General features: G+C 43.9%; 6 protein-coding genes across 6 annotated transcripts; 3 read left to right on the forward strand and 3 right to left on the reverse strand.

Moving 5' to 3' along the window:
* Positions 1 to 252: 252 nt before the first annotated feature.
* EAF02_008415 (uncharacterized protein) lies at positions 253 to 2,080 on the reverse strand (the record flags this gene model as incomplete). Its single annotated transcript, XM_038904463.1, has 4 exons — positions 253 to 1,539; positions 1,591 to 1,799; positions 1,853 to 1,984; positions 2,035 to 2,080. 4 exons carry the CDS (start codon positions 2,078 to 2,080, stop codon positions 253 to 255), a joined length of 1,674 nt encoding a protein of 557 aa, XP_038755520.1.
* A 383-nt stretch (positions 2,081 to 2,463) lies between these two features.
* On the reverse strand, positions 2,464 to 3,518 carry EAF02_008416 (uncharacterized protein; the record flags this gene model as incomplete). The annotated part of the gene is made up of 3 exons (XM_038904464.1): positions 2,464 to 3,015; positions 3,075 to 3,313; positions 3,368 to 3,518. The coding sequence occupies 3 exons, from the start codon at positions 3,516 to 3,518 to the stop codon at positions 2,464 to 2,466; spliced, it is 942 nt and encodes a 313-aa protein (XP_038755521.1).
* Positions 3,519 to 3,880: 362 nt separating this feature from the next.
* On the forward strand, positions 3,881 to 8,169 carry EAF02_008417 (uncharacterized protein; the record flags this gene model as incomplete). Its single annotated transcript, XM_038904465.1, has 2 exons — positions 3,881 to 7,942; positions 7,993 to 8,169. The coding sequence occupies 2 exons, from the start codon at positions 3,881 to 3,883 to the stop codon at positions 8,167 to 8,169; spliced, it is 4,239 nt and encodes a 1,412-aa protein (XP_038755522.1).
* Positions 8,170 to 8,722: 553 nt separating this feature from the next.
* EAF02_008418 (uncharacterized protein) lies at positions 8,723 to 10,033 on the forward strand (the record flags this gene model as incomplete). The annotated part of the gene is made up of 4 exons (XM_038904466.1): positions 8,723 to 8,788; positions 8,942 to 9,060; positions 9,136 to 9,626; positions 9,930 to 10,033. The coding sequence occupies 4 exons, from the start codon at positions 8,723 to 8,725 to the stop codon at positions 10,031 to 10,033; spliced, it is 780 nt and encodes a 259-aa protein (XP_038755523.1).
* A 1,176-nt stretch (positions 10,034 to 11,209) lies between these two features.
* Positions 11,210 to 13,522, forward strand: EAF02_008419 (uncharacterized protein; the record flags this gene model as incomplete). Its single annotated transcript, XM_038904467.1, has 3 exons — positions 11,210 to 11,222; positions 11,281 to 12,847; positions 12,904 to 13,522. The coding sequence occupies 3 exons, from the start codon at positions 11,210 to 11,212 to the stop codon at positions 13,520 to 13,522; spliced, it is 2,199 nt and encodes a 732-aa protein (XP_038755524.1).
* A 4,718-nt stretch (positions 13,523 to 18,240) lies between these two features.
* Positions 18,241 to 20,994, reverse strand: EAF02_008420 (uncharacterized protein; the record flags this gene model as incomplete). Its single annotated transcript, XM_038904468.1, has 3 exons — positions 18,241 to 20,515; positions 20,701 to 20,844; positions 20,972 to 20,994. 3 exons carry the CDS (start codon positions 20,992 to 20,994, stop codon positions 18,241 to 18,243), a joined length of 2,442 nt encoding a protein of 813 aa, XP_038755525.1.
* Between the last annotated feature and the right edge of the window lie 5,386 nt (positions 20,995 to 26,380).

Genomic DNA, 26,380 nt, shown 5'->3' on the forward strand with positions numbered 1-26,380 from the left:
AATGCATGCACAGTGCGTTAAGGAGGGTAAATTTGAAAGGGATTCTAAGGCATCTTTTTGATTTCCCGTCATTTTTCTCCTTCAATTAGATGCTAGCGAGCCCCAGCAGCATACTCGTGAACAATGCAATGCTCCACTATTTCCTACAATGTATTTTCCAAGACCGTATGTTATATACTCTTCTTCTGAAACCACACGGCAATAACCACAACGCCATCCCAATGCATAACCGCCCAAATCTAATTCAGTAGATTAAAAGTTGAACAAGCACCATTCCCTCTTGGGTGGCATCATAGGCATAACACCACCTGGAAAAGCTCCTGTTCGTCTGGCCTGTAGATATGCAGCTGTTGTCGGCTCATCAAAAGCCACGTTTTCAATTTCGGTAGTTTTGTTTGGCCCTGCATACCCCTTTGCGCACCATATCTTGTGCCACTTACCATTTACGGATGTCCCTGGCTCTCCGTCCTTATACTCGACTGGGAGTCCATTGAAAGACTCTAACTTGTCACCCCGAGTCCTTATGTAACTTTCAGCTGGAGGATGCGGTACTATGTTATCATTTGGTGGTGGTCGAAAATTTGGACTGAAAGTGTTCATATTGGAGCCAGGTCTCGCAGGGGGAGCGCCAGCGATCATATTTAGATTACTAGCACCTTGCTGATTGCCAAACTGCTGTGTTTGTGTAGCAGGAGTTGTAAATTGGTTCTGCATCGCATTAATAGGTTGAGAACTTGGAGCTCCAAAGGGGTTATTTGGTGCTGGAGAAGGAGCACCGAATGCTTGGGTAGTTCCGGAATTTGAGCCAAATGGATTTGGTGGAGTAGGCTGACTAAAAGAGTTAACGGGCGCCAATGGGTTGTTGTTTTGCGTTATCGGATTGACTTGCGATTGCTGGATCCCAGGAGGAAGAGGATTGGAACCAAAAGCACCTCCCACGGGGTTTACCAGGGGATTTGAATTTGGTTGAGCAAAAGCATTACTTGTACCGCCGAAATTGGAGAAGCCTGCCTGTCCAGAATTCATGGCACCATTTGAGGGTGCACCGAACGGACTTGGTGTCTGTCCCAGAACTGAAGGGTTTCCAAAAGCCCCAGCCCCAGCCCTTTGCTCTAGTTGTGAAGGCTGTCCAAACGTACTACCAAAGGCACTTGGCTTTTGGCCCAAAGCGGACGGCTGGCCAAAACCACCAGATGCCCCAACTTGTGATGCAACTCCAAAGCCTTGAGAAGGCCCACCAAACGCACCGGGGTTCTGACTTGAAGGCTGTCCAAATGCAGAGCCATTTTGAGTAGAAGGTTGCCCAAATGCTGATGTAGTCGTTTGACTGGCTGCACCAAAAGCATTGTTTACAGGAGGATGGTCGCTCCTCTGGACCCATGGTGTTTGGTCTGGGGAGGTGCCCTGTTGACAAATATCATTCCGATTTGGATGCTTACTGTCGGAGGCGACAATGTAATTTATGGCGCCATCTATATCATTCAGCGCAGTCTGAATTTGCTGATCTGCTTCTTGCCATAGCCTCTCTGCATCTTGTATCTAGAAAATATTAGCCTCCAATAGTTCATAGCCCCAGGATGATTCACATACGGCTGGTTGAGCATTGCCAGAAGCTACCGCAATGTAATGAAGAAGGCGCATTTCCTCAAAACTTTGTTCCCGCGCTGGTCCACCGAACAATTGCTCTGGCGCATGGCGCCCAGGTCCGTATGCCGAAAGAATCCATTGAGGTCTGTCGGTCGTGAGGTCTTGCTTTATAGTCGCTTTATCGAGACTGAAAGGTATATGCGCCTCAGATCCTTTACAACGCCGTAAGCCACCGTATATACTTATGTATGCTCAAAATACTCACCTCCTCGTTGTGTATTGAAATTTTTGGAGTTGGATTGGTTGGAAGGTTGATTTTGAAGAGGCGCATATCGATTGTTGAAGCCGTTCCTATTGGAATTGGCATTTTGATCGGAGTGTTCGAATCTGCAATCAGCTTTCAATAGTGAGCACACCTTCGTCCTTAAATTTGAGAAATAGCCATACCTCCGTTTCTGCAATTCCCCTGCTGCCAAAATCTACACACGGCCATTGTTTAATCTGCCTGGAGAATCAAGATGGTAGTTAGGAATTCTTGGTTGGATGGCCAAAGCCTAAACGGCTACACTTATAAGGTATTCATTCGAGATTCGCGGGGGTTGAGAAAATTCATATTCATAAAAGTGTGTATACGGCTTTGTTTGATTGATGCGAATGAATTTTTGAGGATGTTGGTCGGAACGCGGTCTGGTAGCTAAACGCGTCGGTACGGTTAATTTGAAAATTGATTGTCACAAGTGGAATGAGTAAAAATCTACATCAAAACAAAATAATTACATATTCAGCAAATCAGAGCCTATCGCAAATCCCCAATTAACTCCATAACGCTATGTTGGTATCTTTGAAATGTAGATGTACATGCTTCGCCCTTCCCTTTCATACGTCAATTCTTGGCCCAAGTCCTTCTTTCACAGCTGCAGACAGACGTTCCCAATCCAATCCACCAATTGATCTGCTACCAATGCCTTTGAGTGATAAAGTTTCCGAAAATTTCCCAGTGCCAATTCGTCGCATCATTATCGTATCCCGAGCCTTTCTTATTGCTCTTCCTTCTCCGCGAAGTAAGTAGTCCTCGAACCAAGCCTCTTCTTCTGGTGACAATGGTAGATTTACCAGCTCGACACTGCGATCTGCGATAGTTTCTGGAGGAGAGTTTTTTAAGACGGCCACGATCAATTGTTCGAACATGTGTCGTTGCATGTATTGCGACTGTCCTCGCGAGAAGTAGAAGGCTTCTGTGACACTTATTCTTGCGATGGCAGAAAACAAACTCTCTGTTGCTCGAGATGAAGTCAAGGCTGGCTGTACAGTATGATAGTATGCTAATGGAATTGCGAGATCGTCTGAGGAATGTAACACGAGGGCTTCCAGAATTTCATCCGCAAAGCTTGGTATCAAAGATGGATGGGTCAGATATTGAAGAGCCAACTAGCAATGATCAGTTCATGTTAAGCATCTACGGATCTTAGAGACAGAGAATCACGAACCTCAAAATCAAGGTTATCCAGATGCCAAAGACCTTTCATGTAGATTTGGTAGCTTTGAGGTAAAAACGACTTTTGCTCAAATGTAGTGGAGTAGTCTCTTCGTCCGGTTGGAGCGTCAAAGTCGAGCAGTATATAATACAGAGCTGATAGTTTATGATGATCTTGGCCCGCTGAGTCAATGATGACTTTGTGTAGATTTCGAAGGTCACTATTTGATTTCGGTGGATAATATTTAACGGCTTGCGCACAAGTTAGTAAGAGATATATTACCGCAACGATTTGTAGGAGCTCACGTCGACGAATTTCAAAATTCTTCAGTAAAGTGTCCATGAATAAACCTTCAAGCTTCTTACGATTGCTCTCGATTTTTCGCACAACGATTTCATCATATGAGCAGCCTGGATCAAAGTCGAAGACTTCGTCGAAATTCTGAAAGGTAAACATTCTGTATCGCCGTATTATTTCTGTACCGTTGTTTATGTTTAAGGAGTTCTTTTGCAATTGTTGCGACGATAGTATTGATAGTAGATAAGAACCTTATCTTAGTGTTATTTGACTGTTTTGAAGTAAACAATGACCCTCCGCAATATGCAAACAAGAAAAACAACAAACTTCAACAACACAACACATTTAACACCCTATTTATTATTGATTGAATATAGGACGCGTTGCTAACAGGTATCTTACTTTCTGTGACCTTTTGGTACTCATTATGCATTACTGATTTAATATAGCTCCTTAATCCACAGCAATAACCAATTTTTTCCCCGCGAGTGAAAAAAACAACACATTTGCTGGACCTCATCATGTCAGAATCCCCAGTGCGGTCCTCGAGAAGGGTCGCTTCTCGCCGGAAAGCGGTAGTAGAATCATCAGATGAGGATGAAAGTATGGAAGTAAAAGTCGAAGAGGAAGATGACGAGGAAGAGTTCACCCCCGCACCGAAGCGTAGTACCCGGACAGCCCCCCAGTCAAGGAGGAAGACGGCGAATTCAATGGCAGCTACACCTCGCGCAGGCGGTCGAGCAAAGAAGAGTTTAGGAGCAGAGAATGCTGAACCTTCGGAAATCTTCGATCCTGACCAGACAGCAACCCCAGCGCCTGAGTCACCTACAAAAAAGGCAGCCCCACGGAAAAGAAAGAGTGTACTACCTACCAGAAGTGCACGCAGCTCAGTGGCACCTGAGTCAAATCCTACTCTACCAACACCAAATACCTCGCAGTCTCCTGAACCATCCGAAATACACAATAGCACAATTCTTGCAGATATCACGGAGAGGCCTGGGACATCGGACAGTCAAGCGTCGGCTGTCAAACCCATTCGAGCAATGGATACAATCATGGAAAAGCCCATGGATATTGTGCTGAAATCAAGGACTGCGGCAGCAGCTCCAGTGGTCGAGGATACTGGTCCAAAATCTCGAATAGTTATCACTTACCTGATTCTTACGAACTTCAAGAGTTATGCTGGTCGTCAGGAAGTTGGCCCATTTCACTCTTCTTTTTCTTCTGTCGTTGGTCCCAACGGCTCCGGAAAATCTAACGTCATTGATTCTCTTCTTTTTGTGTTCGGCTTCAGAGCTAGCAAAATGAGACAAGGCAAAATTTCCGCATTGATTCACAATTCAGCAGCTTTTCCGGACTTGGATCATTGTGAAGTTGCTGTACATTTCCAAGAAGTGATGGATCAGCCAGATGGCACCCACCAAATTGTTCCCAATTCTGATTTGGTCATATCTCGAAGGGCGTTCAAAAATAACGCAAGTAAATATTATATCAACGGAAAAGAGTCAAATTTCACCATTGTCACGACACTCCTTCGTGATAGGGGCGTCGATTTAGATCATAAGAGATTTTTGATCCTTCAAGGTGAAGTCGAGTCAATTGCACAAATGAAGCCAAAAGCTGCAAATGAGCATGATGACGGTCTTCTGGAGTATCTGGAGGATATCATTGGCACATCCAAATATAAGACCCCCATCGAAGAATCTGCTACCGAAGTAGAGACTCTGAACGAAGTGTGTGTTGAGAAGAGTGGGCGGGTTCAGCATGTTGAAAAGGAAAAAAATGCACTTGAAGATAAGAAAGATAAGGCTCTTGCTTATATCAGGGACGAAAATGAGTTGTCCATGAAGCAATCAGCATTGTACCAAGTTTATATCAATGAGTGTGATGATAATATAGCCGTCACGGAAGAGGCTATTGGCCAAATGCAGACACAGCTAGACGCGGAAATGGAAAAACATCAGGGCAACGAAGCAGGTATTAAGCAGCTTGAAAAGGAGTACAAAAAAGGCCAAAAGGAGTATGAATCGGTCGAAAAGTACACGCAAGCAATTCTCAAGGAAATGGCAAACCTCGATCAAGAGCGAGTAAAGCTTGAAGAAAAGAAGAAATTCTTGACAACGAAACAGAAGAAGCTGGAAAAGACAATTAACACATCCGACTCTGCCATTTCTGAAGCTCAAGCCACAATCGAGAAGTGCGCAGAGGAAATTCACGAAGCTGCTGCCGAGATAGCTGCAACCGAACAGAGAATGGCAGAAGAGGAGTCGGAGCTCGCTAATATTAGGGATAGTCTCAAAGGTAAAACCCAAGCATTCTCTGATCAAATCGCGGCCAAGCAGAAGTCATTGGAACCCTGGAATGAAAAGATCAATCAAAAACAGTCTGCTATTGCTGTAGCGGAGAGTGAGCTTGCAATCTTAGACGAGAAGGCGAATGCCGGTGATGTAGCACTTCGGGAAATTCAATCAAAGGTGCAGGCCATAGAAGAAAGCAGGGAGGCTAAACTCGAAGAGCTCGAGCAATGCAGAGGGCAAAGAGCGAAGCTGGAAAAGGACGGTGCTCGATTACAAGCCGAACTCACGCAATTGTCTCAGAAGGAGCCGGAATTTCGCGCTAAACTTTCTGGGGCTCGCCAAAAAGCCGACGAAGCTCGTGCTAGTCTTTCAAACACTCAAACCCAAGGAAACGTCCTGACTGGTCTGATGAGACTTAAGGAATCTGGGCGAATTGATGGTTTCCATGGCCGACTGGGAAATCTAGGCACAATTGACCAACAATTCGACATTGCAATTTCTACTGCCTGTGGAGCCCTTGATAATTTTGTAACGGATACAGTCGAGGCTGGTCAGCAGTGTATCGAATATCTTCGAAAGACTAATCTCGGACGAGGTAACTTTATGTGTTTGGATAAATTAGGAAATCGTGATCTCTCACCCATCCAAACACCAGAAAACGTTCCTCGTCTCTTTGATCTTATCAAGCCAAAAGATGACAAGTTTAGACCAGCATTCTTCCACTCATTACAAAATACACTCGTAGCTAAAGATTTAGCACAAGCGAATCGCATCGCTTACGGAGCTAAAAGATGGCGTGTCGTGACCTTGGATGGCCAACTGATTGACAAATCGGGTACTATGTCTGGTGGTGGAAACACGGTCAAGAAGGGATTGATGTCTTCAAAGCTGGTGGCCGAAGTCTCAAAAGAGCAAGTTTCAAAATTGGAAGTAAATAGAGATGAGCTTGAAAAAACTTTCCAGAAGTTTCAGGATCGCCAAAGAGACTTAGAGACGAGACTTAAAGATATAAATCATCAAATACCGCAACTCGATACGAAAATGCAAAAACTCGGTCTAGAGGTAGACAGTTCTGAGCGAAACCTAGCAGACGCACAGAGACGAATCAAAGAGTTGAGCAAGGAGCATCAGCCATCTCAGACAGATGATAGTCGAGTATCTGCACTGAAGAAGGACATCGCAAAGCTTCAAAAAGAAATCGAGAAACTTCATGCGGAGACAGCGAGTGTTGAGGACGAAATCAAAGCTCTCCAGGACAGAATTATGCAAGTTGGTGGTGAGAAACTTCGTGCTCAGCGTGCTATGGTGGATTCTTTGAAAGAAGAGATCGATACCCTCAGCCAGGCCATGTCAACAGCAGAAGTGACCAAAACCAAGGCTGAAAAACAAATCCTTAAACACGAGAAAGATCATGCTAAGGCTACTAAAGAAATACAGGCTTCTATTGCGGATCTAGAAGCACTAGAGCAGGAGATTCAGAATCAAGGATCAAGCTCTGAAGGATCGCAAGCTCGAGTTGATGAAGCCCAAAAGACTTTGAGAGAGAAGAAAAAAGAGCTTAGTGCTCTCAAAGCTGACCTTGATGAGAAAACTACCGAACTCAATGAGACCCGTGCAGTTGAGATTGAAATGCGCAACAAGCTTGAAGAAAACCATAAAGTATTGACTGAAAATCAAAAGCGACTTAGATATTGGCAAGAAAAGTTGAGTAAACTTACTCTTCAGAGTGTTAGTGACTTAGGCGAAGAAGTTGAGCAAGAGGAACTTCCTACTTTTACCAGAGACGAACTCGCCGATATGAGCAAGGAGGCATTGAAGGGAGAGATTGCAATTCTGGAAGAGAAAACTCAGAGTGTCAATGTCGAGCTAGGTGTTCTTGCAGAATATCGTCGAAGAGTTGAAGAACATGCTGCAAGGAACCAAGACTTACAAAGTGCTGTAACTCAAAGAGACACAGCCAAGAAACGCTGCGATGATTTACGACGCCTTCGTCTCGAAGGCTTCATGGAAGGTTTTAGTACAATCTCCCTTAGACTTAAAGAGATGTACCAAATGATCACCATGGGAGGGAATGCCGAGCTGGAACTAGTGGACTCGCTGGATCCTTTCTCGGAGGGAATTTTGTTCAGTGTGATGCCACCAAAGAAATCCTGGAAAAACATCTCCAATTTGAGTGGGGGTGAAAAGACATTGAGTAGTTTGGCACTGGTGTTTGCTTTGCATCACTATAAACCCACACCTTTATATGTAATGGACGAGATTGATGCTGCTCTTGATTTTAGGAATGTAAGTGCAATCCCACTGCCTTATCGAGTATACGTTGCTGACATATTTAGGTTTCCATCGTAGCGTCTTACATCAAGGAACGAACAAAAAACGCACAATTCATCGTTATCTCGCTGCGGAACAACATGTTTGAACTCGCGAGTAGGTTGGTCGGAGTATACAAGGTCAATCATATGACGAAGAGCGTGACGATAGAAAATAAGGATTACATCACAGGTCGAGCATGATGAGATGCAATATCGTCGTGTGTTGTTGTTTTTGTGCGGGCGTTGGATAACCATATGGGATGTATCGGATGTATTATGACTATTAATGAGATCATGAAAATTATCTTCTTCTAAATAATAAGCCTGTAATGCAATATGCTGGCCATCATCTGCCTACCTACGTATGTTGTAGCTACCAAATCCCGAAATCTCTTGTGCAAACAATTTCGGATGAGATGGCCTGTGTAGGGGCAAGCCCAAAAGTCTGACCGCACTGAGTTGATGTTAAGCTCAGTACCCCGCCTCGAGCCCGCGGGTTTCTCCAGTACAATTATACTTTTTGCTAAGACCAATCTGGGTATGATTAACATATCAGGTTGACAATTGTTATATGTTAAGCTGGATGTGGAAAATAGGGTCCCGGAGAGATAAGCCTTTAACTTCAAGGGTCCTTGAGTTATTATAAATAGTGATCTGCAATGTCGTTTGAAAGTACCTCATTGTTCTCCACGTTTCATTCATTCATTCATATTCGGAAGTACTGATTTTATCTCTACTTCGCCTTAGTGTCAATATGGGAGATACATCGAAGAAGCCAGAGTTTGTTTTCGTGCCTGGAGCATGGCATAGCCCAGAATCCGTAAGATCTCCTGTTTTCAGACCAGTCCAATGATCTGCGTGTTGGTATGCAAAATTGCAGCTGTTGCAGCTGCTCTGTCGATAATTTGAAGGAGCTCTTCCGCCTTATGCAACCCTATTTGGCGTTTCCGTCTGACATTTTCTGCCACAAAAGTTTAAACCCACCACAGATATTCTTGCAGCGAAGGGTTATAAAGTTCACGGCATTTCCCTAAAATCTGTGGGTGCATCTCCTCATCTCGAAGATTCTCAGCCAGATGTCGAAACAATCAGGTAATTCCTCTTCGTGTACTCCCATCCCTTATTACTTTCTCTCGATTTCTAACGTACCATAATAACCCACCTCAGGAACAAAATCGACTCTCTCCTCTCCACGTCCACTCCCCTGATTCTTGTTTACCACTCTTACGGCGGAGTAGTCGGCTCGTCGGCCTTAGACACCTACATCGCCACCCTCTCTCCCTCAACCACCCCCTTCTCTCGTACTGGCCTGATCCGCCGTTTGGTTTACATCGCGGCCTTCTGCCTTCCCAAATCCGTGTCTTTAATGGGTGCTCTGAATCATAGTCCCCTTCCCTGGTTTTCCATTTCCCCAGATTCCAGAGCTGTCACTTGTTCAGATCCTTATGAAATCTTCTATAACGATATCTCCAGAAATGAAGCACAAAAATATGTGGAGGTGCTGAAGGAACACAGTTACAAGACTTTTGATTCGCCGGTGACTACGGAGCCGTGGAGATACATCCCGAGTACGTATGTTGTTTGTGAAGAAGATAAGGCGATTCCTTTGGAAGCGCAATTGGGGATGATTAGGGGAGCACAGGAGATTGCTGAGGGGAGTAAGTTTTGCTTATTTCTTTTTTATTCCTTCCTCTTGGGCCACTTTGTTACTTTGTGGTGATAATAAGAACCATGAATCTTATATCATGAAAAGAAGGGCATATAGTAGAGCTCCAGACAGCAGAGTCAAAATCTTTTCCCAGGGTCACACTCCTCTAACTACGTATCATCTTCCTGTCCTATTCCCCTCATCATTCCTGTTTCTCCCTGCGCAAGCTCCTACATACTCAGATATAATTCTACTCTTCGATCATTCAATTTCCCCTAGCACTCCCAAGAAACTAACCACAGATCTACGTTAGGCTTCGGCACGATCGAACGTGCAAACGTCGGCCATAGCCCTTTTATAAGCCAACCGGAATGGCTGGCTGAAAAATTAAAAAAAGCCGCCGAAAATCCTATTTGATATAACGTATGTGGGATTTTAACCAGGTAATTAGGTGGCATTTTGGAAACATAGCTATAAGAGGTGAAGAAGGTCAGTGCCGAAGATAGCTTGGCGGTTTGATGTGGATTCAAATTTCAGAGAGTTATTTTGGAAATCGGGGTTTGTGAAATGGACTTGAGACTAGACGATATGTTATGAACATGAGAGATGTTGATTGCATGTTTTTCTACAGTGCACTGTATTATACCAGTACACCAGTTCAATAACATAAGAATAAGTAGATAGTGATCGTTCTCTATGCAAGCGAAATCAATGGCCGAAACAAGTACCTTTGAATAGTCTTTACAGCTCAATATATCATTTAAGGCTTAGATGTGAACGAGACCTATTCAATTATAAACTTTGGAATAAATAGAAGCTAAAATCTTATTGTATCTTTCCAGAATGATGTGACTTGTTTTGTTGTTTTGTGGTTGACTTGTGACTTCAATTAATCAATGAGATTTAAATATTCAACCCTGGCCGCTGAAACGAAGGGTATTAAAGGTTGGTATAAATATGGAGAAATCCAAGATTACACGATGCCATACTGTTGACTGTACCAACAGTTATTCTTCATTTATTGAGAAATATAACAACCAAAAAATATCAAATCTAACCATTCATAGGTGAATTAGATGCTGATTTCCCGTCCATGATTGAACAGATGTTAACCGAGGGGGCATTCATACCTGCTCCTAAAGATTGATGGCTCGCTCTAAAAGAAAGCATACCTACTCACCTACTTATTAGATTTGGATCATGATGTCTTAAATTGTCTTGAGTTACAATCAACTTGTGTATTTCAGTATGGTTATCCTATAATCATCTGTTACTTATTTGTCTTGCCTGCTGCGGCAGAGTTTCGGTGAAGCGTTTGTTGCTGGGGCAACGTGATGTTTGCGTTTTTGCGGGTAGAGCTTCAACATCAACCAAAACTTTGACATGGTTTTAGGGTTTCGAAATACATCAACTCAACCAACGCTCACTTGAATTGGTATAGAACACTCCTTGAGGGAGCGGGCAAAGGTCTTAATTCTGTTAATACAGTTCTTTGCTTGTTTGATACTATCTTGCATAATCGTTAATTCTATTCTTTCTTCTTTCCTGTTTGTTGATATATATTCTTTACTTGGATATCCTTCGATTGTGATCATGTCTGTACGAGGTTAGTATTTTCTGCAGAAATCAATCGAGTCTCATTCCAAGCTGACCTTCTGAACAAGTCGTTGCAAGAATACGTCCTCTTCTACCAAAGGAATTGGATAAGGATACCATCGTGCGCGCCGAAAGTAGTCAAGAAAGCAAAACACCCAATGTCGTCCGGATACCGAATCCTAAAAATGAGTCGGAGGAATTTAGTTTCACATTCAACGGCGTCTACGATATGGGAACAACCCAAGAGGAACTTTTCACGAACGAGGTTGCGCCCACACTGAAATCACTGTTCCAAGGACTCGATGTTACACTCTTTGCATATGGAGTCACTGGAACGGGGAAAACACATACAATGCGTGGCGGAACAAAGTTGGCAGACCGCGGGATTATTCCTCGATTATTGAGCGGAATTTATCGACGTGGGCGTAAGGTTGCGAAGGATTCTGGAGAGAACACCTCTGTTACTGTTACATTGTCCTACTACGAAATATATAACGACAAAGTCTTCGACCTATTCGAGTCTCCCGATAAGCGATCTCTTGCTGGCTTGCCACTTCGAGAGAAGGATGGGAAGACAATAGTCGTTGGGCTCTCGGAAAGGTCTTGCAATGATCTCAAGGATTTCGAAAAGTTATATATAGAAGCCAACAACAACCGGAGCACAGCAGGGACCAAACTCAATGCGCAAAGTAGTCGAAGCCATGCCATCTTGATGGTCAAGGTAACACAGACTACTGGCGATGCGACCTTGATCAGTACTGCATCAGCAATCGATTTAGCAGGATCAGAGGACAACCGGAGAACAGATAATGGCAAGGAGAGAATGATTGAATCTGCAAGCATCAACAAAAGTTTGTTCGTGCTCAGTCAGTGTATTGATGCTATTGGTAGAGGCGACAAGAGAATTCCATATCGAGAATCTAAAATGACACGAATTCTCAGTCTGGGTCAGAATAATGGTATCACTATAATGGTTTTGAACCTTGCACCATTGCGTTCTTACCATTTGGATACTTTGTCTTCCTTGAACGTAAGTTCAAGAGCAAAGAGAATAGAGGTCAGGGAAATTGAGAATGAAGTTGTATTCACGCAGCCACCCAGGAAACCGGCCGGAGCTAGTATGCAACGACAGCCGTTGAGACCCATCACGAATTCGCATAACACTGTGGTCAACCCAGCACAAAAGGCTGACAAGCCTGCAAAAGCTTTCTCTGTATATACAGATAAAAGCAAGGCAACTACAGCCCGGCCGTCGAGCAGCACTCCAGCACTCCGAAGATCGAATTCGAATAAAAAGGGGCCATCAGATGGAGTCATCGGCTCACGGGTTGCCAAACTCGCCAGACCTGTGCCATCAGGGTTCAAATCATCCACAGCTGATATCTCAGCCGCGAAGATTGAGGAAATGGTTGAGCGCAAAGTCTCGGAAATTCTTGCAAACCGCGCCTTAGAACAGTCATCGAAAACCGCACCCACTGAGATTAGTGAAGCAGTTCAGAAAAGACTCGAGGCACTGGAAAAGAAGATTGATGAGAACTCGGCGGAAGATGCGAGATCTGAAGGTCTGAGGTTTCTGCTTATGGCGAGACAACACAAAGAGCGTGGTGAAGAGACCAGCGCTCTCAAGATGTATGAGTAGGTTTGCCCAGCTAATCTATCTCTTCTAAATAACATTGGCTAACTCTTATCAGGATGGCACTTCCTTTCTTCCCAGGCCAAGAGAAACTGCTCAAGAAGATTGAGCATCTCAAAAGCAAAATTCAAGCAAAGAATACCGGTGTAACCAAGCATCCAGTGCCGGTAGATTCAGAAATGCGAAAGCCTACTGCTCCATTTATACAGCTGCGAACACCCGCCAATTCATTTCAGCAAGAGGGTGAGGAAGTACGGCCCGTATCAAGAAAGAGTTCAGAACCTGATGCCGAGTACGATGCATCCTTTGTAAATCAAGAGGAGAATTATGAGGACGATGATAGCTTCTCACACAGAGCCGCCAAGTCAAAAAAGACAAAGTCCAAAACGACAACCAAATTGCGTGTCTTCAACGACGAAGCTTCTCTTAGCCTGCTGGATCCCCCCACACCTCGAACAAGACATCTATTGGATATTGTCAACTCTAGAGATGTAGGAATGATCAGAGGTCTTTGCGGAGTAGGTCCCAAGAAGGCTAGAGATGTGGTCGAGTTTCTAGAGCTACAGAATGAGGATGATGGCGGTCAGATCAGAACTCTACAGCAGCTCAGAGCTGTCCCTGGACTAGGAAGCAAAATCGTAGAACGGGCGTATGAGGGGATTGCGTTGCTGGTTTGAACTATTCGAGTCAATTTGCATCTTAAGATTGGGATTGTCCTTGCATAAACGGCCCTTTTGGAGCGGCGTTGGTGGGAGTTTTTGTGGATAGGTCATGAGAATTAGCGGGCATCTTTGGAATGGAGTACTGTTTATTGGATATTTTATGATAAGGATTATTAAACATGACTTTATTTTCTGCGGTCTGTCCTCGCCAATCGATCATATCAATCATATAAATGTCAAGTGCCATGTTAACTGCCGAACATTTCGTGGATACTCTCCGCGGAGATTTGATATCAAAATATTTATCAAAATAACGCCGAAGTTGACTCCTCTCAATCCAGTGATCATGATTAGGATAAAACAGAAAGTTTGATAAGTATTTCCCATTCTCGTGATATTCAGGAGAGAATGAGGAACAGAAAACCCATTCCGCATCAATTATTCACGTGATTACCTCCACAGACCTACTGTCGTCTACAACGCCACTGAGTGCCGACAAGGCGCATACATAGAAAGGATCTGGTTGCACAAGTAGTGTATCTCGCAACCGAGAATTTGAGCCACACTTTCATATGAAGAAGTGCAGATCAAAAAAAAAAAAATTTGTATTTGTATTATGGCGCCGGCATATATAGCCGAGGAAGACAAGCGTCTTTGAAGTTTGCATGGAACAGCCATATGTGGCTCATTACAAACTAGCTGATAGTAGGTAGCTGGAGGTACCTACCTAACCAGTGGAACCGAACTGTGGCTTGAGAATTGTGCTTGGGATATGAATACTCCGTGGAGAGGAAAGAGTTCGGTAGTGATCAACATGGTTGATCTCGGATAAGTACAATAGGGGTCATGATCGGCATGCTGAATTTTGATTTCGAATTTTATCGCGCAACAAATCGGCGTCGTATCTATTATTTTATTATTTTCTAATATTCTCAAATATCAAAGGGAAACTCTAAATTTGAGCCACAGTTCGCTTTTACAAGACCCGAGCAAACAAACATCCCCGCCTTATGCATATTCTATCACATCGCACGGCGATCTCACATGTCAAAAGTACAAGTCTAGGGCCGTGTAAAAATGGCAATGATGAGGGGTACCAAAATCGTGGCACCAGCTCAGCTGAGGCTTATCGGCTCAATATCCGTACGAGGCGGTATTGCACATTCTTCACTGATCGTCGGAGCCGATGAAAATGTGCCACATCTAGACCGATGGTTATCGTCATCAGTATTTTATCCATGAAAGTAAGGCTTGCTTGTACCACCTTCACAGTCACAATTTACATGTGGACGCAGTGCTGTTTGTGAAGGAGGATGGGTGGCGAATTGGGAGAAATTTTCCCATGGCGGCCTAATCAGGCTGCTATGGGTTTTCTGGGGTACATGCAGGCTAACTATACATGGGATCAAACCGATCTGCAGGATACATATACATTTACATATACGTACTAGGTAACGTACATGGTGCTATACTATGGATGAGCTGCATATTGGGGCTACCTGGTTATCCAATCACATATCTGAGGCTTGTGTCTGCGGCTTGTGTCTGAGGCTTGCGTGGGATGGCTTTACGTCCTCTCTTTTTGCGTCTCTTGTTCTGAACCTTAAATTTTATACACACCAATCGGAGAATATCGACTAGGTAGGTGATTATCGAATTCCTCAAAGTAGGCTTACACGAGTTGATCGGCTTCGCAGAATTTCAATTTGCTATTTGTGTTGTTGATAATTTGAGCTAAGGAATCCGGATAGCTAGTATGCGTTCGAAGTACCTAGCTTCTGGTAGATCACTCATCGCCGGCGCTCATTAAAGTTTACCTGGCTCGCCTGGTCTTGGAATTCGATATATGTGTCCTTCCTTCTGTAGCCGCAATGCACAATTAACATAGACTCAATCGATAGTTCATGATTGGCATTGCGCGATTGTAGCTTGTTGTGTTAGTCTGGTTCGCTTTGATATGCAAGCCATAGGTTAGTATGGCAGGATCAGTACCTGCTAAATTTACCGCTTGATCACTTGATTAGTATTGCTAGTGCTAAATCTTATTATGTTGACAAGATTCAAATTCAAAATCCCTCAACCGCGCTTGTAAATTTGAGATTTTTCAGTTGGATGAAATCAAGTGAAGGGAAAACTAGTCTATCCCATACCAAGCATTCACTTGCATCTAGGTTTAGATTTGGATATCCCTCAAGTTATCTTTTTGAGCTTTGACACAGGATTAGATGTTGAGAGCAAATGCTTATTTCAGACATACAATTAAGTTTAAAAGCTCGAAAGCTTAAAAGCACAATATCTACCTAAAGAGAAGAGTAGTGAACTGTCAAAAGTGGTCAAGTCGTTCCTAGAGATAGTTATCAACCGTATGGAACATGAATCTATCATCGATCCTACGTATTCCCAAGATAGAGGAACCCATGTTCTTGTGATCGTCTCCAAATACCTCTAGATAGTATATCCCAAGCAAGGGCGATGATCATCAGTTCCTATCATGCTTCATCCATTTATCACCTCACGATGAGGCTCAAATCTCTAAGCGGGAGTAATCTCGCTTGAGTAATCAGCTCCCTCTTGAGAGTTAGGGATACAGAGTACCAGCCGACAACTGCCAGTATTGCGTAGCAGTCATCAAGCCAACATCAACTCTATGGATTATAAACCTCAAATGTAAATGTGCTCAAGTCCCATCTGAATATCAAGCAGTGCCGTCTACAAACCATAACACGTATATCTATTCAAAGTAGAGAAAGGACATCCTACCTATCAACCATAGTTAGCTATCGATCCAAGCTTCTCAAAAAATAGGCATCAACTTTCATATACTTAGCTAGAAGCTACACCTCCAACCATGCACCAGAAAATCGTAAACCCTTTCCCCAGCCCCGGTTCAACACGCAATAGTAATAACAATACCTACCTACCTATACCGAATAAACACCACATTATAATAATGACCATGAAAAGAAAAGAAAAAAACTCCCCATCCCCAACCAAATCTCCCATCTAGTCAGTCTAATATCTCAGGATCATTCTCAAATTCTCAATCCATCCCTTCCCCCCAAGATCCCATCTCATCTCCTCAACATAATATCTCTCTAGCTCGCAAATTCCCAAGCACCCAAGCACCCACTCTTCCACCCCTCACATCCATACATACGATTAAGCACACACATCTCATAATTTCACTCTCACTCTCACTATTCCCAATATCATCACTCCATCTACCACTCCATCTCACCCATTCCAAATCAGTAGCCCTTCTCTTCCAATCTTCATGCATTTCCACCCCCAACCCAGCCCTAACCCCCCTCCCCTTAAATATCCCCAGAATCCAAATCCAGAACCCAGAATCCAGAATCCAGAATCTAACACTCGCTCCTATACAGAATACAAATACAATAGATACAATAGATACACAACCCTACCCCTACATCTACATCTCCCACCCAATATCTACTCCCCTTTATCTCCATCACCTCCATCACCTCCATCACCTCCATCACCTCCATCACCTCCATCACCTCCATCACCTCCATCACCTCCATCCGCATGTCATCATTTCATTTCATCTCCCCCAACCAAAAGAAGGAGAAAATAAACCCCTTCCTAAATTCTAAATCTCTAAATCTCTAAATCTCCTCCCCGTCTCATACATCCCGTCTCATGCATCCCATCCATCTTCCTCAAACCATTCATCCAAACCATTCAGCCAAACCTTTTCTAAACCCCATTTCCCATTTCCCATCTTCCAACCAGAGATCAACTTACCCAACCTACCCAACTCAACAAATACCCACAAGCAAAGCAAAGCAAAGCAAAGCAAAGTGCTACAAACCTTCCATGTGCTACAAAGTGCTGTCTGTGGCTAAGTACAGTGTGGCTAGTAACCACACTTGCGACTACCGGAAGATAGGCACATACATTTATTAATAAACCTCCCTAGTCTGTTACTTTAATTATCCATATGCATGCCTACCCTACCTTATTACCTAGCTACCCAGCCAAAGCATTCGTAATTCATTAGTGCCAACGTTTCTTGGCGCCGTCATGACTCGGATTATTACCGGGAAAAAATTCCATATTCACGGGTCACCACATAGCAGATCACTACCTATTGGGAACACATGAAAGTAAAAGAATAATTGAATTTTCATTTTTATGCGGCGAAACTACGGCGACTGTATACTCAAAGTTTGCTGGTAGTCCTAAACAAAAGTGCACCCATGCCACCATTGCCATCGAGGCCCATCTGTGTACCAATTCTGAATATTAACCCCAAACCCTGTGAAAAAGAAATGGTTCGTTCGCATCGTGAAAATCCATGTACAAATATAACTGCGTCAAATATTGTGTTCGTATGGCTTTTGGGGCCGTGAAGAGAATAATGAAACGCTTAAAAGATCCTCCCGATAGAAACAAATGTGACAAAATACGAAAGCTCTCCCCCGCTCTACCCCTTCCCAATCCGTTTGAGATCAGATCTCGAATCTGTCTCTCAACATCTTCCATTGATGTATATGCTTCTTTCCTAAACACGATCGTCTTGGAGGTGATTTGGAGCAAAACATTTCATGTAGGAAATTGGTATCTCAGAAAACGACAATGACGCCCTTCAAGCCCAGTCCCGACCCAATCCTAGATCTTTAGATCCATAACAATTGCATGACCATTTCCTCCTGGTCTATGGGTATAATAAAACAAGTGATAAAGGAAAGGTTAATTAAGTAGGTTGATTAGAAAAATAGCTTCAATTCGTATCCTTCGCTGTGGACAACGCTTTGTGTCGCGCCAGCACTGTCGCTGTCCACAGTGAGTTCCATCTCCCATTCGCGTTTGACTGGTGCTTGAATGTTGTGAACCTCTAGGATAAAGTCTTGTCCTTCAGACAGCTCGCGTATAACATCGTCATCCATCTCGACCTGTAAACCGTTTTCAAGCACATGAATAGTGCGCGAAATTTTCGTAGGTTCTAAGTTCCATTTCGTGGCTATGGCGCTAGTGAAATCTTTGAGTGAACGTTGCATCAAGTAGATAGCTCGGTGATACTCGTGTTTAGCTGATTGGGCTGGGTCTCTACGGAGTACATAGAAGCAAGCGACAGGCTTAATAGGTTGTTCAACAGGTGGATTATAAGAAGGATCAACTCCCAAAGCCTCAATCCAACCACTTAAGCTACCAGTATCGTCTGACTTGGGAACCTTGGTTAGCTGATCTGGCGGGCTCGCTAAATGCTGTGGATTCTGATTTTGGGAGTCTCCCGGTGGAAGATTGTGGAAATCATTCCAAGTGGAAAGATTAGACGCGGGCGGAGCAGCTTGGGAGTGCAATGAGATTGAGCTTGGCGATGGGGAGATGATAGAAGAGGTACCGGTAGTCGAGCTACGTGCGCTGCTCCTCGCTGCCCAAGTGGCGTTGTCTCGAGAATTTACTTTAGTCAAGTCGAGTGGCTCACCTGCCAAAGCCACCGGGAAAAGATCGGGGTCGTCCTGTTCCGAACCACGCAAGAAAAGTACGCTGGTTGGCCGTGTACTTTGAAACATATCTTGGTACTGCAAAAGTCTTTCCTGAAGATCCTCTTCGACCGGAGCTCGTCCACCCGCAGAAGAAGCAGAAGACATGGACCAAGTACGTTTGTGCTTTTGAACCTTACCAGGTCGCTCACTCATTTGTGCCTTTGCGGTTGAGCCTCTCTTTCGCTTCCCAAAATCTTTCATGCCAGTCTCTGCCTGATTTATTTGTTGTTTCAACTTCTCAATGGTCTTTTTGATGTGTGCAACATCGTTGGATAATTTCCGCTCGGCTCCGTGATCTCTGAAGAGCTTTACCTTGCAGAAAGCTACCTCAGAAGCCTCCTTAACATGTGGGGAACCAGAAGACAGGGTTTCAGTTTTGGCGCAAAATCGAACGGGAATACCCTTGACTCCCTTTGAGTGGCTGAAGTCCGTGGAAAGAAAGTTGAAGCGGACAGCGATGTTGCATTCTGGGACACAATTGGCCGCTGGAGTCCAGATTACAGAGAATCCATCAAAAGAAGCCGTATCCAGCTCCATGCGCGTTCGCTTATCGTCACTTTCGCCAATTTGCGTGGACTCAACGTATTCGACCGCTTGGAGCTTTCCACCACGTTGATGAGCCTCGTTAGTACCTCTTCCTTCTTTCCATAACTGCCAACATGAAGCAGGTCGTTGTCTCTGCTGTTCATCTTCGAATGAGATACGTACAAATGTTCGGTAACGAGTTCCTGGCTGAAGTGCATGGCCCGCTTCAGTATCCAAAATAGAGACTGAATATGCCTGTCCTTTGTTGAGATATGTGACTGGAATCTCTTGCGAGTTTTTAACCATAGCCGTTGGCGCGTTCAATACAGCCTGGAAACGAAATTTCTCGGCAAATGGGGAAGCTGATCCAGGTATAGCCATGTCGTACGAGTGTGGCTGGAATGTCAAGGGAGATTGGTGCATCACCCGTTCCATTGAACCAAGTGGTCCTTCGTCATCATCCATGGGAGATCCGTCATGGTCCATTGTTTCGTAACCTGTGTCCTGATGGATGAAGGAAGATGGCGCGTATGAGGTTGGCTGCGGTTGCGGTTGATGATGATGAGAATGTGCGAAAGGGTTGAAATCATGAAAATCGTGGGTAGGAAAACTAGGCATGCCCATCATTGTTTCGGTATGGAGACCGTCTGTAGTAGTGGGAATTGAAAGAGGAGGTCCCATCCCCATGCCCATTCCCATGTTCATACCCATGCCCATACCCATATGAAGATCTCCAGCTTGAGGATGATATACAGTATTTGTTCCTCCCGGTGTCAAAGTATAAGGGCCTGGTGCTGCATTGAGAAAGGATGATGACGGGAATCCGAATGAGTTGGAGTCAAAGTTGGAGGACGATGATCCCAATAAACCGGGCGTCCATCGCCATGCGGCAGCATCATCTCGGGCTCTAGGTGTTGGATCCGGATCATGTATCTCTTTACCCGTATCTTCAGCTCCTACGCTGTGGTGTCTACATTGACAAATGCATTAGTTTACATACACGATGAACAGAGACACGAACAATGAGGGAAATGACAGATATTAATTTTTTTTTAGCTTTAATGAAAAAAAAAAAAAAAAAAAAAATGTATAAAAAAAACAACTCAGAGGCAATGCAAGTTGTGTAGATTGTGATGAAAAATTGGGGTGACTTGCCTGCCTGATCCATCCGCAGGCCCAAATGTAGGCGCAGTTACCTTATCGATCTGCTTCCCAGAAGGGTTATTTGAAGAGACGAGCTCTGGAAAGTGTTTTCGAAAGTCGGTGATGAATTCATCGCCGGGTTTTTGAGTTGATTTTCTGGTTCAATATGGTGAGCTTGGTCCACGAAATATTCAAGGCAAGTTGGCTGTGGCTGTATGTACCAAGCGCAAGACGATGCGCCGAGCCGAAGAGCAACATGCAAATGAGAGAAGAATCAGCTTACCTATTGCGAAACATCGAGGTCATGATGGTTGAGCTGTTCAAAGCTCTTTTTATTGAGTATTTGAGAGAGTAAAGGAGTTCCCTCCCTTTGTGAAGAGAGTCGAATGCAAATGATTAAATACGTGGACTGTTGTGTCGAGAATTGAGCTGAGGAAGAAGTGGAGGGGTAAGCATATGGGATTTGCTAAAGTTCGGATAGCGAGCGTAATGGGAATTCACTCGTTTACCTAGTGGGAATCACCTATCACCTATTAGGTATTGATTGACTTTGTGACTCTTGAAGTGAAACTATGTATAATATGAGAGAGATGAGATAGATGAGCTGAGATGAGGTGATATGATATGATCTGATATGATCTGATATGATCTGATATGATAATATGATCTTGTATGGAAGAGCGACGACGATAATCTTTTCGAGGATACGGGTGCGAAGTCTTGTGTGGGAGGGATGGTACAGTATTTAATATCTCATACTATCGACCGTAATTGATTACTTAATATTATCAAATGATGATATTGGCTTTCTCTAAAATGAGCAGAATCATATGTCGGTTTTCGGTAGGAGGCAGCTGGAGGTAGGTAGGAAGGTGGGAAGGTGGGAAGGGGGGAAGGGGAAGGGAGTGGAAGGGAAGGGGAAGAGGGGAATTATAGGTTCTGGGTTTATGGGATCTGGGTTTATGGGTGATGGGTTTATGGGTGATGGGTTTATGGGTGATGGGGTTTATCATGTTATGAAAATTCGCATAACGGAAGGTTCCTTGAGGCTACTTTGATTCGAACCTTTGCTTTTCTTTTTTGATAGAAACCTAGAATAGACTGGAGACATGGGACTGCATGGATTAATTTTGGTACGTCTTTTGCTATGGGTCCGACTGGCACGCGAAAAGGAAAGATATCAGTCATGGTAATATCAAGAGAAATAATATCAATAATATCAATAATATAAATAACCTACACAATATACAATACAATATACAATACAATATACAATACAATATACAATACAATATACACAGCTCATCATTTAACTCACTAGTACGTCCACCGGTATGTATGTACCGACCTAGGCAGGGCATACTTTGTACTATCTACGTCTATCGAGGACATTGTCACAACCATCTTGTATCCGTGGCCACGAGAAGACTTCACCATCGTATAACTGATGAACTTCTTTGCAATCGACATCTAAGCGCCTCTCTGATCAAACTCACTGTGGCTCCTTCCAATGTAGTAGCAAGAGTGCCTAGACCTGGATCGAGTATTAGAACAGAGACTATTTGAATGAATGAGGATCGCAAGCCAAAGCACCTCAGCTGATTACTACTCCAATAGTTCTAGATCCACCACTACTACCACCTTAGTTCCTTCCTTCCTACCGAACCATATCAAACCTACTTCGACCCAAGCACCACTTTTACCTAAACGGTACATCTCTCCTCACATCGACTTCGCATCAAACGCATTCTCACATTCACATTCAGGCGTGCCAATAAAGCAAATAACAAAGAGCCGGTGTAGCGTGTCTTTCCATCTCCCTTGGCCGTCCTCTGTTCTCCGTCTCAACCCAGTGTCTTTACGAAGCACCATAGCCGAAAGCCATGTAAACGGTACCGCGAATGAAATGTGCATGCTTAATGTGGACACATCATCAGTTGGCCTCGAGATCAACGACAATATGAGAGTGAGTGAATGAATGAATGAATCAATACATCAATCAATACATCAATCAATCAATCAATCAATCAATCAATCAATCAATCAATCAATCAATGAATGTATTACTCCATACCCATACAGCAAATTGATTTCCCTTATTATCCCTGGTCATTTTCTCATTGACATCCTCCCCCCAATCACCTCACTCATCCTCTTTTTTCTCTTTCTTTGCTGGGATCTTTCATGCAAATTATATTTTACTTGGACTCCTTGGGTCAGTCGTTTGTTGCTGGGGGTGGCTAAAGAAAGTTCTATCCACAGAGTACCTGGGTACATTTGGCGGAGCTTTGCCTTAATGAGGTCCTCGGACGTGGAGAGACGACGTATTTTCATGGTGTCAAAGCGGCATCCATCAACATTCTCACCCTCATCACCGATCTATCTCATCAGCCACAGTCGCTCATCCAATCAAGAAAGGATCAGCACTCGATCGATGGAATCTCAAATGTGGCGAAAAGTATCATCGACCCATCACAATTTCTCGTTCTTTGAGATGGTCGCCATCTTTTTTTCCGTTTGTAAAGTATCAAGCCACATTGGCTTGTGCTTGCGACGAACGGGCATTCTCGCACTCTGCTGAGATCACAATCATTACGGTCAATGAAATATCTTACCTGGGTACCGGATGCTGGGTATCATTATTCTTCTCGGTCCCAATGGAGAATCAAGGCTAAGCCCAATTCAGCTTCATATCCGTGTAAATTGTGTCGCAACGGAACGTGACATTATTTTCCGATCCTGATCCCACCTGCAAAGAGCGTCTACATATCGAAAATCTGGAGAGATTTCTGCTTTCGGAGATCGGCCCCTTTTTACCTTTTGATTCTTTACCCCAAGTGAGCTCGCTCGTACCATTAGTCCACGACCATCAAATTGGTTCAAACCTAGCCAATGTCTTTTATATTGCTTACTCGCATCCTCGCATCTTATTGCATTTTATACTCTATCACCATAATCATAATAAGGCATTTGCTTCGTCTTGGTTCTCTCGTTAGATCATATGAATACGTGCTTTCGGAGCATCTAACTGTTGCGATCCTATCACCGTAGATGGATTTGACAAATTTAACCCTTTCAACAGTCCTTAATCTCAAGAATTGGGGAAAGAAAGTTCGAGCCCGGGGCTCTAAAGTTCTAGTGTGTTGCTTGCCAGATTTGGGTGCCACTTTGTCCATTTCCAGGCCGCGCGGGGAATTCTTCCTTCTACCTACGTTGTTTCCACTTCTGGGACTTGCAGGCGCTTCAGCCAAACAAATCATTCTGTCAATCTCTTTGTCTTCTTGCGTCCACCCCATTGGTTTTAATCATCTTTTCAGTCTGGACTGTTCCAGATAACCTTTCCGTAGAGTTTTTGCATAGCCACAGCCACGATCTCTCCTGCATAGAAGAGGAAACCAAAGGAACTCAAACTCCTCTAGCGAGCCGTACGAGCCACAAGTCGATCAACGGGAAGTTTACAGAGCCGAAACTCTAGTACCAAAAGACTTCTCCTTAGTGGCGTTGTGGCAGATCCATCAACCTATCGCACCGGAGATGAGGTGCAAGCTTCATGCCTTATGATCTTAGACGCTTTAGACATTATGATCTCCAGGGAAATATGGCTCAACGGCAACACAACACATTAATCATAATTCGCGTAATACATCATAGGCTGACGCTGATATAGGTCAGGTATCGTTTCGGTGCTGGGAAGATTTTCAGGGTGTGCTGTCTTGATTGCTCAGTGTGAAGAAAAGCTTACCTAGCTGTTAACAGATGCTTGCATACTCTCGTGTCACCTGCCGCGGCTCAGAATTCATTTTCTCCATACGTTCATATGCTCCAGAGCCCAGACTTGACTGCATACAGCATTAACCTAGCTACAATCTGCTAGTGAGATAATGAGATAATGAGATAATGGGATGATGGGATAATGGGATAATGGGGCGTGTTTCGATCATCCTTAGATACGAGCTCTCATAGGCTATTCAAGCGTCTACAAGTTCAACTGGCAAAAGCCTAGTCTACTGCAGTTGAATGAATTTTACTGCTTCTCATTGGATTATGACAATCGAGGGGGAAATGTGACCTTCGTTCTCGTGCGCACAGCCACAGCTATCACATTAGCTCCATGACGCTCTCGGACAAAGGCATCCATCCATATGTACGAATCAGAGGTATAGATGGCACCATTATCGAGCCATGTGGCGTATAGCTGTGGCGTAACCGATCAGTAATCTTTCTCCGGGATATTTTAATGTCTTCCTAGCAGCTTTCACCCGCATCCACAAATGAATACCCTTCATTGAGATTACGTTCGACTCTCGAGTTTCTTTGGCTGCTCTTCCTTCTATCCTTGATGGTCTTAATACATTTCAATTTCTTTTTACCTCGGAACCTCCGAACCCCTCCTTGTTGTGCCCTCATCCAAACCATAATTACCGTTTTCTCTTCAATCTCCATACGATACCACTAAATTTTAGTTCGATTCCCGTGCACCGCTGGCTTGGTGTCAAGCATGGAGCCGAGCACAAAAAGTGAACGGCCTAATAAGTGCTGCACTTGCATGAAACGGAATCAGCATCTAACCTACCTCAGAACGCCAACGTGATACATCTCACAGCTACGGCTTGATTAGACTACGTAAGCGTCTGTCTAATCGGTACATCCCGCCCTTATCCTTTTCAGCCTCTTGACTTTGCCAATTCTCTATGCGCGACATCTGGCCATTCTATAATCGTGGATTGTTGACTTTACGACATACCGGTAGGCATATATGCTATATACACTCTTGCAAGCAGGTTCACACGGATATGCACGGGCAGCATAGTGATCCGAGGTTTCCCGACCAGATGTATTTTATTGTATAAGAGAAAGTCAAACACAGCGCGCACCATCTACCACAATCTAGATCTAGATGCAGCTTTCGCTTAAGACGTCGAGCTGTGGAAGCTTCGCGAAGAATATCCGTCCCCATGTTATCTCCTTCCTGCGATATGAGTTGTTCACTCTCAAAGTAGCGTCAAATTGTCGATACTGCATCTAGTCGATCAAAGGTACCGAAGGTACCGATATCAAGTGATTGAGTGCGATGCATCTGCCGGTTTGAATTTTCAAGCCATCAATCTTTTCCACGGACACGATTTACCACTACACCGCTGGTGGCGGTGGGTAGAAAGATTTCAGCCACAAGCCGCCTTTAATTATGACCAGGGTAGGTTTTCAAGACATTTGCCCTATAGCAGTGGGTACTTGAACAATTCTCGACATCTAGAATACTCAAGCCTCGAGGATGTTCTCCAGAGAAGGAACGTTCCGCTGTCATTTTCGTAACAAACTCTTTTCAGCAGTCAAATTGCCACGTCGAGATTCGAGAAACAGCATTATCGCCAATAATCACATTGTCACCGATATACAAGGCAAAAGTGCTCCCGTCAACAGTATCTTGGTACCTATTACTTGTCAGCCATGAGATCATCGCTCACAACAACATATAACAATATAAAACAAAGCACAGTACGGAGTACAAATGGCACATAGATTGATCAAAATGGATTCCTATTACTACAAATCCCACCTGAACCGAAGTTTTTTTCATCCTTTCATCTTATTTTTGGAGATTTGTTTATTTATGTATTACGGATCTTCGATGTCATCAATATCTAATTCCTGAATAAGAGAGGATTTTCACCTCGTCTTATCCGCTGTTCCG

The sequence above is a fragment of the Botrytis sinoallii genome, assembly GCF_014898435.1.
Source record: "Botrytis sinoallii strain Bc 23 chromosome Unknown BSIN_016, whole genome shotgun sequence".
NCBI lineage: Eukaryota > Fungi > Ascomycota > Leotiomycetes > Helotiales > Sclerotiniaceae > Botrytis > Botrytis sinoallii.